Source organism: Hibiscus syriacus, unplaced genomic scaffold (genome assembly GCF_006381635.1).
Source record: "Hibiscus syriacus cultivar Baekdansim isolate YM2019G1 unplaced genomic scaffold, ASM638163v2 tig00014773_pilon, whole genome shotgun sequence".
Lineage (NCBI taxonomy): Eukaryota > Viridiplantae > Streptophyta > Magnoliopsida > Malvales > Malvaceae > Hibiscus > Hibiscus syriacus.
This window is the reverse complement of record NW_024062337.1, coordinates 175,613-192,078: the sequence shown is the minus strand read 5'-3', so window position 1 is coordinate 192,078 and position 16,466 is coordinate 175,613. Positions and strand designations below refer to the sequence as shown.

The 16,466-nt window shown below is 37.7% G+C and overlaps 2 protein-coding genes across 2 annotated transcripts; both read right to left on the bottom strand.

The window, feature by feature from the left end:
• Positions 1-272: 272 nt before the first annotated feature.
• LOC120207451 (amino-acid permease BAT1 homolog) lies at positions 273-2,475 on the bottom strand. Its single transcript, XM_039206903.1, has 7 exons — positions 2,340-2,475; positions 2,060-2,242; positions 1,833-1,952; positions 1,554-1,745; positions 1,181-1,486; positions 897-1,079; positions 273-779 (listed from the first exon to the last, which is right to left on the bottom strand). The coding sequence occupies exons 1-7, from the start codon at positions 2,400-2,402 to the stop codon at positions 285-287; spliced, it is 1,542 nt and encodes a 513-aa protein (XP_039062834.1). The 5' UTR covers positions 2,403-2,475; the 3' UTR covers positions 273-284.
• A 1,646-nt stretch (positions 2,476-4,121) lies between these two features.
• Positions 4,122-9,086, bottom strand: LOC120207454 (pentatricopeptide repeat-containing protein At4g18975, chloroplastic). Its single transcript, XM_039206905.1, has 8 exons — positions 8,986-9,086; positions 8,812-8,895; positions 8,139-8,189; positions 6,599-6,718; positions 6,362-6,505; positions 5,052-5,264; positions 4,609-4,807; positions 4,122-4,351 (listed from the first exon to the last, which is right to left on the bottom strand). The coding sequence occupies exons 1-8, from the start codon at positions 9,007-9,009 to the stop codon at positions 4,269-4,271; spliced, it is 918 nt and encodes a 305-aa protein (XP_039062836.1). The 5' UTR covers positions 9,010-9,086; the 3' UTR covers positions 4,122-4,268.
• Between the last annotated feature and the right edge of the window lie 7,380 nt (positions 9,087-16,466).

The window sequence follows — 16,466 nt, the reverse complement described above, 5'->3', positions numbered from 1 at the left end:
TTATTTAATTTATTAAGTTAAGACTATTGTAAAAATAATATTTGTTCTAAATACTTTCAACCATTTGGCAATGATCGTTCAATCACTCTGATGTAGAACCGTGACCTTTAACAATCATTTGTCCAACTCTTAATGCATTCTACGAGTCCATCGACTTGAAGCATAACGACTTAGTAGCTTACCAAGTTAATTTGAATTATAAAAAGAGAACCACTCAACATTCTTATGAATCAGTTAGAGCATTACAGCAGAGAGATGCAAGCATTTGGATCCATATATTGGTATTAAACCTTTCCATTCTCACGAGTTTCAATGTTCCTCACAGGTCCCTTGAACCATTTCCTTGCATCCACAAACCACCATAGCATTACCAGAGACAACCCCACACCTAGAGCTACCGGTGCATAATTGAATGTCTCCCAAGCGATCGGGTAGTACGTCGGTAAGAGAAACACCGAGCACGTGTAACAGATCCACACGAAGGCTACCAGGCACACCGGTCTGCTTGCTCTGCCCAAATAAAACGGTCCGGCTTTGAAGTTCTTCTCCGGCATTACCATTCTCGCAAATATCGGGACCGCGTAGCCACCGACCCACCCGATGGTGCATATGGAAGTTATGGCCGTAAACACTACATTCACTTTCAATATTGGCAGCCCCATAAGTATACATATGGCCGCACATAGCCATACTGCGTTCGATGGAACTTTGCGCACCGGGTGCACTTGTCGCCATATCGATGAAAAAGGGACCCCTTTGTCTCTTGATAAAGCATATACCTGAAAGTTACAATGGTGCAGGATGAGTAATCAGTCAGCCAGTGATGATTAGTAGTAAGTTCGATGTATCGCTCGGAAATGGTTCTCGGACTCGGCTATCAATATTAGATTACTTACAACTCTGGCTGCACTGGTGGTGATTGATAGCCCACCAAAGAAGAAAGAGCCCCAGATGATAAATAGTAACACTATCGCTCCAGCAGAATTATGGTACCTCCCATGGAATGCATCGTACAGTATTTGTGCAGGCACAAATACTCCCGCAGTTTCATTGCTCGGATCATAGAGGGAACTATAATCCTGAATAAAACAACATATGGCAAATAAATGCAAGATTTTCATCTTCATAACGACTTCGAAAAACGATCTATCTATCCATCTATATATACGCAGACACATACCTGAATGCTGAAAGTAAGGGCCAAGATATAAGCCCATCCGAACACCGAAATAATCCCAATGCTGGACAGGATTGCAATAGGACCATTCCTATCTGCATCTTTAGTCTCTTCAGTTAAATGTGCTGCTGCATCATACCCATACATCGAATACTGACTGACGAGAAAAGAGAGGATGACCGCGTACGGTTTGCTCGATACTCCCGTCGTGTCTGCCCCCAGTTCGAAACTCGTGAATACATACGATGCCGATTTCGTAGTCAATGCTACCAATGGGAGCATTATAACTAAGACTAAACCTCCAATTACCTGACAAGATACAACATTAGAAACTATAACCGGCTTATGGAACTACACACAAGGGAAGGCACATTACCTGCCACCAAATGGAAATTATGTCGATGAAAGCAATGACTTCTAGCGCTAAGGTATTGAGCACTGCCCATATTAAAGTGAGACTCACATACATGCATAAGAAGAGCCACTTGGGAGCAAAATATCCGCCGTCTTTATTAGTTCCGGTGCTTAACAAGATAATGCTCTGCAGTGTTTGTGATCCTGCATAAGCCTTCAATGGCAGACACACATAAACATAGGTTAAAAATTCAAACAATTTACAAACAGATTGCCCTGTGTTTATCTTTTTTAAGTATACCTGGGTACCTATGCCAGCAATAAGCCCTATGGTCTCGAGCCAGGCGCAGCACCATGACGAGAAGGGACCCCATTTAGGACCAGCTAAATGGGCAGCCCAGAAGTAAAGGGAACCTGTGGTCTGTCGAAATTTACAAGAGGCCAGTTTGATGAATAATAATACAATACCTTATAGGGCATGTTTTTTTAATGAGAATGCAAAGATTGTGAGAGAGAGAAGGGACAGACGGGGAAAGAGGAACAGATCTCAGCCATGGCAATTCCAACAAACCAGGTGAAGAAAGAGACAACAACCCAACCCCAAACAAGAGCAGCAGGGCCTGCATATTGTAGGCTTGAGCCATACAGGGGAGTGATCCCTGTGAACAACGTCATTGTTGAGAATGAGATTGCAAGAGTCTTGAACAGAGTCTGCAAAAGATTTATTTTACAAGCATGGATTGTTATGATTAACAAGATCAAACTCAGATAAAAAGACGAACAAGAACAAGAAGAAGAAGAAAAAAACCATTTCTCTTCTGAGTTCTTGCTTGTAGCCAAGCTCATTAAGGCGTTTCTCCCCGGAATCCATGCCTTGGGGTAGTGCCTGTCGGCGCTGCTGGTGGTGATTCAGGTGGGAATGGGAATAGAGAAAGATCAAAGAGAAACAGAAGATTCAAAAGGATAAAAGAGAGAGAGAAAATAAGAAATGTTGACTCATGAAAGGTTGGTGTTTGATATATATATATATATATATTGTTATTTTTCCGCCCAAGAAACCATCATCAATACCCAGTTTCACATCTCCTTTTCCTGCGCTGCTTTTATATATATATATATATGGATGTGAAGTTGTGGAATAGTCATGCGTGCATGCATCATCATGTTGAACGAGTATTACTAATATAGGGTTGCTTCCTGTAACTGCATATTTCTTGCTATTAGGATATTTGGTTTTATTTTTATAGATTTGGATAGTAAATATTTTAATTACTATTTATAGCAGATTCATAGAAAATATGAATATTAACATTTGAATATCTATTACTGAAATTTACTTCATTTTTGTGGATGATAATTATGAAACCTTTATTTATTTTCCGTTTTAATAAACTTTATTTTTTAAAAGTTCATTTGTAGGCATAAATCAAGCGACACCGATGGTAAAGAATGTGTTGTTATTTTTTGAGATCTCGTGTTTGAGCGCCATAGATGTCAGTGGTGCGAACGTCTGATGTCAAATTGTCGAGAGTTATCTTTGAACAAATATTACATTTTACTTGCCTCGTGTTTATAAAATAAAAATCAAGTATTTAGGGTTCAAGCATTATGCAATGAAGATAATTATTTGTGTGTATTCTTAATGTAAACATATTAAAATTATATTCTTGAAATAATTAAAATAGTTGAAAAAAATGAATCTAATATTTCATAAATATCAGAATCTACCATCTAAATAAGTAAACAACCTTTAGCTGGGCGTCAGTTTTGGCAGACGAAATCCGTAAAAATGTTGACTTTGAAAAGCGTGGCCATGGAGGTTGCTTTTTCTACGGGGACTCAATTAATTAAGTCATTCTTGTCGTTTCCAACATCTAGTGTGTTGACTTTCAACCTTGATCCCATGCAGTTGAATATTACAACGATGGATCTTTATGCATCGTCTCAACAGCCTCACCTGCTATTCGCTCCATCACAAGGTCAGTACCTCTATAATGTGAAAGGGTTTTGCCTCCTCTATTATTAAAAGAACATAAGATAAGTATAAACATGTCTAAAAATTCAACTTACACGTGCTAAATTTCCTCTGTCAACTATGAGCTAACATTTAGCACTCGAATTGACATCAGAACGAATGGAAAGACTTGACTGGCATGCATTAACAGTTGAGTCAATACAAAGCCTGTTGTTATTGTGTCAGCGTTGCAGAAAATGGATGCTTAACCCTCCTTTCCATTGATAGAATAGAAAGACCAAAATGCATGTATTAATGAACAAGGGTGCAACACAAGTAACTAAACCTAACAATCTACCTGCACTCACTCGTTACACTCGAATATACAAGAGAAAATTTATACATTTTTTTATAGAAATAGAGTAGGCCTCGTTAAAAGCCCCCTTCATAACCTCCATGTTACATCAGTAATGTAAAGGACATTGGAAGGAGAAAAGAGTACCTAGAAATTTATTAATATAAGAATAATACAAAGCCAGTTCCTTACAACCTTCTGTTACAACATAACACTTAAAAACACAGCGTGATAATTCGAGTTAATGCAAATCTTGTTCTGTGTTGACTATCCTCCGAGCGAGGATTCTGCAGAAGACTGATTTTCCAAATGATAAAAATTCAGAATCCTGTTGCCAAGTTGTCCAAGGAACCAAAAGTATATTATATAATAGCCGACGAAAAACTTTATGTTACCAGTTCATATAAAGGATGAAGCAAATTCCATCCTCATCTCTCTGATTCTGACCCATTTATGGTGCCGGCAAGGTTATCTGATGCTGATGTCTGTCTCTGTCTCGATCTTCCCCGCCCTGAAAACCACAAACCAAGGACAGCGAAATGAATTTTTATCTTACAAGAATCATGCGCTCTGGAGTTTGAGTCTCTCATTAAATCCGAACAGCAGAATATATTGAGCTTGAAAACGAAACAAACATTCCTCGTGCTCATCACTAACATTCTTTGCTACATTGCCCCAGGGAACATGGCACGACCCTTACATCCCCCTAAAATTCAAATTTCTATACTGCAAGTGGTTTCCAGAGTGGGAAGAGACGGAGAGTCTAACCAGAATTCTTCTTTTTCTTCAATGAAGCCTGCTTGGACTTCTTACGTTCTTTCTCCGTCTTGGTACAAATATCTTTGTATTTTTCAAGTACCCTTTTTCTCTCTTCAACAAGGCCTAACATCTCATATGCATCTGCAACTCTTTGAACTATTGATTGCTCTGGAGGTTTGCGGCCAAAAGATTCCAAGCCTTTGAAAAGCTTTATGATAACAATAAAAAATAGATCAATACAACATGTTGGGAAAAGAAGTTATGGAAAAAATAAAAACAAGCTGAACTTTTAATGAAGCAAGACTAGAGAGAGAGAGAGAGAAGGAAAAAATAAGTCCATAACAACTGCCAAAAAGAACTTTGACCTGTCGAAGATCCGAAAACTGCCTCTAAGATATTAAGTACTACCTTTTCAATATATACATGGTTGACAGCTTGTAAACAAAACATACCTTTACAAGATTCTCCAGCATGTTGTTTCTATAGTACACTGCTATCATGAGTCTACATAACTGCCAAGGAACTGAATGTAGATCAGCACCAACTTTCTTCACCCAAAATTGATGTGCTTCCTCCGCTCTATTATCCCTATCCAAAGCTCGTAGTAACTGTGTGTATGTCCCCATTGTGTTTCCCTGCCCTTTGCTTAGCATCCACTTGATGACCTAAGAGGGAAGAATGGTTGTTGAACTTGAATTCATATTCAAAGAGTTCAAACTTGACATGATTCATTATATTTTTTTTTTGATAGAAATTACAGGCCTCATTAAAAACCCCCTTCTTGATTAAAGGAATTCTTGAGAAAGTTCCTTAATCATTGGAGGGAGGAAAAGAGTGCCTTAGGATTTTATTGATCAGGGACTCATTACATAAAATACAACCAAGACACACTGTCAAAGCCATAAAAATTACAGAATATTTAAACAAAACTCCCTAAACGACCAAACCTTCCTTACAATAACAAAACTTTCCCAGCCCCTTCAGCCTCAATAGACCAAGAACCTGCTAGAAAACCTCTATGACACTTAATAATATTCATCCAATCCCCTGTTTAGCTAGAGAATCAGCCTCAATGATTCATTATATTTTGAAGCAGGAGTTATTCTAGTAAGCATCAATCAACCTTCTCTCTTGATTATACTAGGATATAATTCTTCTTGCAAGCAGTTATCTTCAATATGTGCACGACCTGCCCTAACCTACACTAAGAAACATAAGGGCCAACTGCCAAGAAAAATATGTTCTTACTAGTTACTACTACAGTCACAGATTAACCCACTTATTGATTCAAGAACCCAAGTACCTTGGATGGTATCTTCTTTCTTAACTTGAAACATAATTGTTAAGCATCCGAGAAAAATCCAAATGGAAATAGGCAAAGAGACCCAACTTGATTATAAACCAATGGAAACCAAATACTTAATAGATGAACACTACCTAAGACTCCCTCAAGTGTAGCTAACAAAGGCCTACGCATTAACAAGCTCACATGGGGTTGGGCAAGAACAGAACACACTTAGCCTCGGATACGATGCTAAGCATCCACTTAAAACCATTTGACAAAAGATAGAGATGCTCAACTTAAGGATGACAAGTCAAAGTGTGATAACACCTCTTAACAATAAAATATGATGATAGTGATAACTAACCAGTTCAGGTGACTATGTAATAGTGTGACAAAGAAAATATAAATCATCCTGAAGGGGGGGGGGGGAGCAGATTAAAATGCAAAAACATAATTAAAGAGACGAATTGCTGATACCTGAACAACTCTATGCCACTGATGCTCCTTCTCAAGAGCAAGGATTACATTTTTAAGAGGTCCAATAGGAAAACTCTGCTCCCAAGCAACCCATGTATCAAGAGTGCCATAGACAGCTTCTTTACTGTCTGTAATATCGAGAAGCTGCATAGATGGAGTTAATTTACTAAGTTAACTACCCACTTTAGCATTCAAAATTAATCCAAGGTGAAAAAAGATGCACAATTTTATACTTACTGTGGTTACAAGAAACTTAATCTTATCCTTTCTTGAGACATTTTGTCCAATTTGGTGCTTCTGCTCACCTCCAACATTTGGTTTGGGATAAAGATTCACCGTTTGGTTATTACATTGATCCTGAAATAATTCCTATATCAATTAAGGCAATCAAACAAGATGAACTCAACTAGCAAAGTTGAAGAACTCAGCTGGAATAAAGCAGCATGTAAAAGCTGAAGGGAAATGATTAAAAATTTAATAAGATGTGTCATCTCTATAAGCATCTATCATATTTGTGAAATCGTGATTTTTAAAAAGATAAATAAACCCATTGTATACAAGGAAGAAATACAAACTTAAAAAATAATTGCTCAACCCATCTGCTAATCATAGAAGACCTTATTGAAACATGTTTCAAACTTAAAGGATCCCTCATTTTACCTTCATTTTATTTCTATAACTCAAAAAAGTTTCTATGGCATTTCATTCTCATAAAAAATGATGTAGATGAGAACTGAAGGAAAATGAATAGAGATAAGAGGATGACCTTAACAATTAAATGGAAAGTACAGCAAGGTGATATTTGATGACTAGTCAAAAATTAAATTTTGTGATATCTACATATGTTGCTTTGATTCTTCATTATCCCTAAAGTGTTTGTATGACATATAGCTAGGCATGGTATGCAAGCACAACCCTGCAAATATATAAAAGAACTTGCAAAAGAATTGAGTACACCCGTTTTAGACACATAATCATATTCGACACTTACCCAGAGTTCGAGTGGCATATCTAGTTAATCATTTTAAGGACCCCTTCACATAATATTCCAAGTCAAAAATCTAGAAAAATTAACTAGTTTAAACAAACTTATTTCATTCAATCTATATTAGTTTAAACAAACTTATTATCCCAGTGTCACCATACATGACATCTTCTATAGAGTAAAACCCCATTGGTTGTAAAATCACTACAAAATAACATATTACAACTTCAAAAACCTAATAAAATCAGATTCAAGTTTTTATTGTTCAATATTTATATTATTTTCAATTTACCAAATAAAATTTAACTAAAAGTTATTTTTGATAAAATTGGATTAAGAAAGAAAGAACTTCCAGTTGAAACTCATCCTTACAAGGAGTGTAAGGAAGCCAAGTCTCCCCATGATCTATCCGGGTTCATTCCAATAACTACTCAGCATATATATGTAATTACTAGGCTTGACTTGCTCGTGCGTGTTAGTTGAACTTTTGATTTGGTAATATGTCTCTCTGTCACAAGAGTATGAACTAGATTTTATCTGTACTGATATGAGGCTAAGCGAATAGCTCATGAACTTTTAGAATCAAGATCAAATTTGAAGAATAAAACTCTATCAAACTTAGTCATATTTTTAAGGCCTTTTTAAGTAAAGTCCAAGCGTATTAACTCTGTTGATCAACTTGATAGATTATACCACTAACAGGAAAATGACAAGCTTATTAACAATAAATGCTACAACATTTTTTAAACATTACAGTAACTCAATGACAACAGATAAACAAAAAAAATTTACCTTCACTACGTGGCCAGAGTGTGCTATTTTTCCTTGTCCTTTGGGAATGACCTATATATATATATATGTATAGAAAGTTCAAGGAAGCAGCAAATCAGACAACCTAGCTGTTAACATTCCAGTGTCCCCCACACCCATTTATCCCCCAATTTTATTTTTCAGTGTAGACCAGGCAGGAGGAAGGACGATTATTAAGTGATCGAAGAGACATGAAAAATTTTAAATTGTGTTGAAATTGGAACAACAATATTCACACACATACATACATATATTTTTAAAATTTATTCCTCCGCTCTTAGATTTTAACTAGGCAAAACAAAAAAAACGTAAATATTAGACCAAACCAAAATGAAACCCTCAAATAGAAACCAATCATTGGATGAATCTCAACCACGGGTGGAATCTCAAGGACTTGTTATCCAGTATTTAGTTAATACTTGACACCGGATTCTAGAGGGAGGGAAACAGAAAAAAGTCCAGAAGCAGAGCATTTGAATAAGAAGACATTTAACTAACCATCAAAGAATAACATGGCCTTCAAAATTATAAATAAAAATGAAGGATGAATCGCACGGTAAACTTATTCGGTAATTTCGTCAAACAGGTGATGGGGGTAACATATTTCGGGTTCAGTTACGAAGAAACACTCGAAAATTAGAATTTAAAAAATGACCTGGTCATATGTAGCATAGGAGCAGCCTCTCAACAACGCCGATGTCGCGGGAAGAAAAATCATCGGGGTGGAACGCCCCGAAATCTACAAGTAATAATAGTAATAAAACAATGAAGTAGCATTTGATTGTATAAGAAAAGATTGTACACGGAAAAGGAGAAAGGAAAAGAGTACTCTTTGGATTGCAACTCGCAGCATCGGAGTTAAAGGCGTGGTGGTGGTGGTTTCAGAGACAAGCCGGAGAAGAAGAAGCGGTTCAATTCGTAAATATCCGACGTACCTACTGGCTGGCTACTATTATTCCTTTGAAGCTGCTTAATTCAAAAAATCATGGTTTTCAGTGACCAAAAATCCCATATAATATACGATTTTAACCAATTTTTTTCGGATTTGCCAAAATGACCAACAAAATCGTAATGCGATCGCTAATTCGCAACACGATCTCCATTATCGCAAATTCGCGTTGCATTTTCGCAATGCGATAGTTGAAAATCGCGTTGCGATGGTCTACAGTATCGTTGCGATTTTCCCAATTCGCAATGCGAATAAGTAAATCGCAACGCGAATTGGGAAAATCGCAATGCGAATAAGTAAATCGCAACGCGAATTGGGAAAATCGCAATGCGATACTGACTATCGCAATGCGATAATAAAAAATCGCAACGAGATACTTACTTTCGCAACGCGATATTGACTTTCGCAACGCGATTTACATAACGCCATTCGTATTAACGCGTATTTTTTTTTCAAATTCCAAACACGTATTTTTTCTTAATAAATCGGAAAATGAACCGTCCACAGTAATCGCAACTCATAACCTCAAACCCAAAAACACAACACTCAGTCCCATCTCCATCTCTCACTCTCTACGGCGAAATCCGTCCCCATCTCCGAAGATTTCCGTCCCCATCGCCGGCGAAATCCCTCACAACCATTCACAGTCAAAAATCCCTCACAATCATTCAGAAATGGAAAATCAACCTCCGAGGGTTAGTTTTTTTTATTTTTATTTTGAAATTTTTGCATTATTTTAGGTTTTTCATATTGAGATTGATGATAAGTTTACTGGTAATTTCAATAATAGATTAACCATTTCACTTAGATTTCTTATTAAATTCATTCGATTGCTGCCAATACTGCTAAACTGTTTAGCCTGTGAAGTTAGTATTTGTCTTTGCTTTGTCTTTTGGTTGAAGTAATGCAGAAGAAGAATAGTTTCGAGAATGAAAATCGCAACGCGGAAATAACTATCGCAACGAGATAATCGCAACGCGAAACCAAAATCGCATTGCGATTTTCATTTCGCGTTGCGATTTTCATTTCGCGTTGCGATTTTATTTCGCGGTTGCGATTTTCATTTCGCGTTGCGATTGTCTGGTCGCGATAGTCATTTCGCGTTGCGATTCTCTCGTTGCGATAGTCATTTCCGCGTTGCGATTCTCATTATCTCGTTGCGATTTTCATTTCAACCAAAAGACAAAAACAGTGTTGCAAATTTTAGTTTCAAGAATAAACTACTATTTATGTTTATTGTTTTGTTTTTGGTATATCTTGACAGTGTAATTTTTGGTATATCTAACTTGGTATGTTTATTGTTTTTTTGTAGAAATTTTTTTCGGCTTCATTGACATTAAGGAATAAAGTTAGCCTAGCCACTACAATTGCTTCGAAGCTTTCACCTGCACAAAGAAAATTGTTTGAAGAAACCTGCTTCGGGCCATGGTTGAGAGTACAACATCCGGGTGGAGATGCTAGTTTGACCCATTTGTGGCTTCAGACCATGACTAGCGATCTACCCGACAGTATACAACGTGGTGAGGAAGAGATATGGTTTCATTTTCCACCGGCGTATACTTGTTTTGGGCGGAAGGAGTTCTGCTTAATCACTGGTCTACGATTCGGACTCGATGATGTAGGCCGGTACACTCGTCATATCACCCGCCCATCATGGTTATCCAGGGTTTTTCCTGATGAGTCAATAGAGAAGCCGAACTTACACGTCGACGACATGAAGAAATTGTTTAATAAGAAGATGGTTTTACTCGGATGAATGACGTCGATGTTGTCCGAGTATGCCTTCTACTACTTTTGTATGCCGGCTTTCTAGGCAGAGAGGCCAGACAACCTATTCCTCAGGAGCTAATATTATTGGTAGAGGACCTAAATGCATGAAATCTGTTTCCGTGGGGTTCGTATATATGGAAAGCTACCTAGACTAAGTTGTCGTCTGCCTTTGATGACCGCAAAAGTTTGTGGGGCGATGGGTCGAAATACACTTTGTCAGGCTTTGTTTGGGCCTTTAAGGTAAGAATTTCTATATAATGTTTTCAAAATTATAATTAATTATTTAACAATTACTAATGTTTGTTATTATATTGTTTGTAGATTTGGATATTCGAGGCTTTCCCCAACATGCGGACATATGCATTAAAATCCTCAGATGATATTCCTAGGGCTATTTCCTGGAAGAGGAAACGTATGTTGGATTGGGAAGACTTAATACCATATGCGACAATAAATAATGTAAGTTAACACAAATACTATCATATATAAACAAGTTATTAATAGTAGACGTTTAACTTTGTTTTAGTTTTTATATTTTTAGGAGGCCAACACTCCATTAATGAGACTGACACCCACGGAGGCTGAGCTTGCCACTGATTGGTGGCAAGCTAGTCAGCATTTTTTTGATGGCACGAATGATGAGCAGCCTCCACTTCCTCCACTTCGAGAGCCATCACCTCACCCAGAGCCATCACCTGATCGACCCGACTATACACCTCTACAACGAGAGCCATCACCTATCCCGTCACATCATCGAGTCTCTTCTCCACCATCACCTCATGATAGGCGACCGACAAAGATGCCACGACTTCTATCTCCCTGTTCTCCACCTCCACGGGATGAGTCAAGGGAGTTACGTGATGAGGTCAATGCCTTGCGTGAGGAGATCGGTACTCTACGCGATAACGATTGTGCATGGCGTGTGGAGGTGTCTACTTTACGTGGTGAGGTTGCCGCTCTACGTGAGATGGTAGTATTGTTGCAGAATGAGGTTCATACTCTACGCAACGAGGTAAGTTTAAGATTTTCCATATTTAACTTGATGATAAATTTACTCGTAATTTCACTTAAATTAACCATTTCACTTAGATTGCTTAGTAAATTTATTCGGTTGCTGCCAAAACTGCTAAACTTTTTACTTTAACACTGTGAAGTTAGTATTTGTCTTTGTTTTGTCTTTTGGTTGAAAGTTTGAAATATATTTATCTTTGTTTTCACTGTTTAAATATCATGTCTGTTTATTTACTGATATTTGTATTTTTATTTAGCGGACCGATAAGGTGGATGCTTTACGTCGGGTTTTTCTTGCACGACAGAGTTCACGCATCAGACGGCGTGCACGTGCTATTAAGTCTCTGTATACCCCAATAGTGCGAAGACACCGCAAGAAGAAGCCCGACTCGCCTATCATCCCTCAAGAGTCTACTCCTATCGTTGAAGAGGCCCCTATCATTCCTCGAGAGTCCCCTCCCACCGTTCAAGAGGCCACTGTCATCGTTGAAGAGGTCCCTCCCACCATTCAAGAGCCCGATTCACATGGCGTCATATGTAGGATTCTTGAGAAACCCTCTGACGTGCCGGACATGATGGATTCAAGTTGGCTCTCGTATGAGTTACCGGCCAGTACCATACCGGTATCTGAAGAGGAGAGGAAACAACTACCGGACACAATTCTGGATAACACCCTTTGGGCTAAGACCGCAGTTGATTTTTATCTACATGAGCGAAGCCAGGGGTGTTTCACTGACATATGCAAGCTCAATGATGATATCTATTTGTTGCTTGATCGGTCTTGGTGGGGCGTATTATTAGGGGTCGAAGACAATGGCTATTTCGATGGAGGGGTAAGTCTTATATTTTTCTTATATTTTCATTTGATTAATTTGTTTAAAAATTAATGTAATTCACTAATATATGTATTTTTTTGTAAAACAGCATATCGATGCGTGGGTGTCACGTCTACTAATAATTAGGAAACTTAAGGAAAATAAAAGAAATACACGGTATACAATAATGTCGATGGCTTTTAACGCAGTTCACTTGAAGAATCAAAGAGATGAATCATTTGCGTTGGGCAATGGACAAGCTAAACTTTATCCTGCATGGTGGGAGGTCGATAAGGTTAGTGTTTATTTTAGATTGAGTTTAAAGGTATTCATAAATAAGTGCGCAAATGAATAAATTATTACTTATGATTGCAGGTGTTTATCCCTGTTTTGGAACGTAACCATTGGCTTCTCGTCGAGCTTCAGATCCCATCCCTTAAGGCAATAGTATATGACAGCATGATAAATTACATATCATTGGCTGATTTAAGAGATATTATTAAGGGATGGAGCTCTTATTTGGCTAAATACTTGGATGCGATAAATTATTGGACTCGTTCTGGAAACAAGAAGCCAAAGAAGCTCAATATTACAGTTAGCAGAGACGAGACCGCACCACAACAAACGAAAGGACCCAGAGGGGATTGTGGTCCTCTCGTATGCTTGGCGTTGGACCGTTTGATCACAGGAAGTATAAAGTATCTACCTCCCACCGATATAGATAGAGCTGCAGTAGGCTTGTGGTTTCGACATTATATGGCTAGATCGATATACGAGACGCTGCCTACCTGCATCCGCGTTATAAAATGTCCATAAACAATTGGTATGTTTATAGGCTTGTGGTTTGAAAATGTTTGGTTAAGTACCTAGAATTCAATAATTTGCTGTTTGTAGTTTTAGATGTGTAGAAAGTGTTGTTTGAGCAAATGTTTGGTTTATGCAGGTTAATCTCAGAAGTGAGCTGCGTGAAAATGATGTATGGCTGCAAAAGTTGATTCAATAGTAGAAGTGTTATTTTCTCAAATAATTATTGCTTATTTTTGATTGTTTAATTGATTTGTAAAAGGTGATTTGTAAAAGTTGATTTGTTTAATTGATGTTAACATAATTCTTATTTGTGCTTGTTTAATTGATTGAAATGTAATGGTTGATTTTGTTGATTTCAATCTGCATTATGTTGAAGGCAAAAGGTACTATCGCAATGCGAAATGAAAATCGCAACGAGGGAATCGCAACGCGAAATTAAATTCGCGTTGCGATTTTCATTTCGCATTGCGATTCCCTCGTTGCGATTTTCATTTCGCATTGCGAATTAGCGTTGCGATTTTCATTTCGCATTGCGATTCTCTCGTTGCGATTTTCATTTCGCATTGCGATAGTAATTTCCGCGTTGCGATGGACATTAAGATGATTGTCTATTAAGTGATAACAACTGGAACAGATCATAGCAATTTTCAAACTCAAGTTACTAATACATGCCTAACTGAAAATGTTAAAAGTTCACACATAAAATCTACATAATACAACGTTTGCATTTAAAAATCACCTAAGTTAACAGTCCCAAAAGGTGAAGCCAGTTGTGATTGGGATTTTAAAGATGATTGCGATTTTGATTGCCTTTTTATTGACACCATATGAGCTTTGAATTTTGATGATGATCCATATTTTGGTAGAGGAAAAGATGATTGTGATGGCACTGGTGATCCACATGTCAACCTTGTATGACCACTTTCCTTGCCCCGACTACATGTCGATCTCTTCTTCTCTTCACCCTTAGACGGTATACGATCGTGACTTTTTGGTCGGCCAGGTAGCCTTCTGTCCATGGTTGGTGGCAAAACTGTTTGTAAGTCATCTGGTATGTCCCACTCAGAAGGATGTGAAATAGGGTAAACAATCTCGACATAAGTCTGTCGATATACTTCTGTAGTGTAGCAATCTATAGCGTATGTGCTTGAATCATCTTGGTTTAGATGAAGAGCAACTTTTATAACATGGCCACATGGATAACCAGATGTTTTCCATTTCATACAACTACACGTCCTTGCATTTAGATCGACAAGCCCATTTAAGTTATTATCCATTACTTCAAACAAAGTGTTTGAACATGGTTCAACTCTCCATGACGTTGACTTCACAACACGTTTCGTTATCTTTTTTTCAGTCCATGGTGTAACACGATGTTCCAATGTTCCTGTAAATTTAAATAAATAATACTTAGTAAAATATATGATAAGTTACGAATTCAAAGAAATAATACCTGCATGGTTTCTTTTCTTGTAGTACCACTGTTGAATAGAGGCTCGAAAAAACTCCATTAACATAGTAATGGGTAATTTCCGGGAATGACGACTTAGAGCGTTAATTGATTCTGCACTATTAGACGTCATGAAACCATATCTTGCTCCAAGTTGATGTACTCTTGACCATCTTTCAAACCCGACATCTTCTAGTGTTTGAGCACACTGAGGCAAAACACGTCTTAAACAGTTTATATGCTTATTGAAATCCACTTCCCGATAAGCCTTTACAGCCTTCCAGTATGTCCATTTGTGCTTTTTTATACCAGCAGACCTTGATTTTAGATTTCTATACAAATGAACACCACAAAGTCCATGAAAAGCATCTGGGAAACACCTTCTAGCAGCGTTGTCAATTGAGTTTGCCCTATCGGATATGATTGTCAGATTGCTAATAGGACCTATGCAATCCCTAAGATGCCCCATAAACCATGTCCATGAATCAGAGGTTTCAGATTTGCCAACCCCGTAAGCTATTGGCAATATCCCATTGTTAGCATCCATGGCTACTGCTAATAAGTTTACTCCAAGGTATCGACCTTTCAAATGTGCTCCGTCAACTATAATAACTGGGCGCATGCAAGTAATAACGAACGAATCTACAAAATATATACATAAGAAATAATCATTTAAATTTTAAATGCATGTAACTAACAGAAATGAGTCAACAAATTATATTGATTTACTAACCGCAGCACCAATGGCGATAACAGCAACTCAAAGCGTCCATCTCTATCTGTTTTGATATGAGTTACCGACCCAGGATTTTTCAGCTTTAAATTGTGACAATAAGCCGGCAGTTGGGCAAACGATGCTTCTGGCGACCCCCTCAACAATTCCAAGGCATAACATTTGGCTCTCCAAGCTTGAGAATATGATATACTAATCTTGAACCGAGCATTCATGTCAGTCATAATTTCATGTCCCCGATATACCCTGCCATTCAAAAACATTAACTCAGCCAGAAAACCACCCAACACCTTTTTGTTTGCCTGTCTATGGTGAGGAAAAACTTGGGTTCTTGAACATGTATGTTTATCAATAAAGGTCCTAACTTGAAACATTGCGCAATCTTTTATCCTCTTTGCAATCATACGCCACGTACAGTTTTTGTCAATCGTACACCTTGTTTCGAAACGATCTTTGCTTGATTTGTTAACTTTTAGTTGATAGCCATCTTCCACACATTTCGTATACAAAGCTATCTTCAAGTCTTCCTTTGTATCAAAACAATCATCTTCTTGATACGAATAACTTTTGTGTAACAATCAACTGCTTTCTTTGCCAACTCTTCTTCCGTAACTGAAGTAATTCTGGCATATTCCAGTTATACTCCTGTGGCATTTCTTTTCTTCGGGACTTTTTCTTCTTCTTTTCTTCTTCAGGATTATATGAATACAGAATGGATGTTCAACATGTTCATTCACAGTCGTAACTTCCTCCTCATTATCATCAACAACATCTT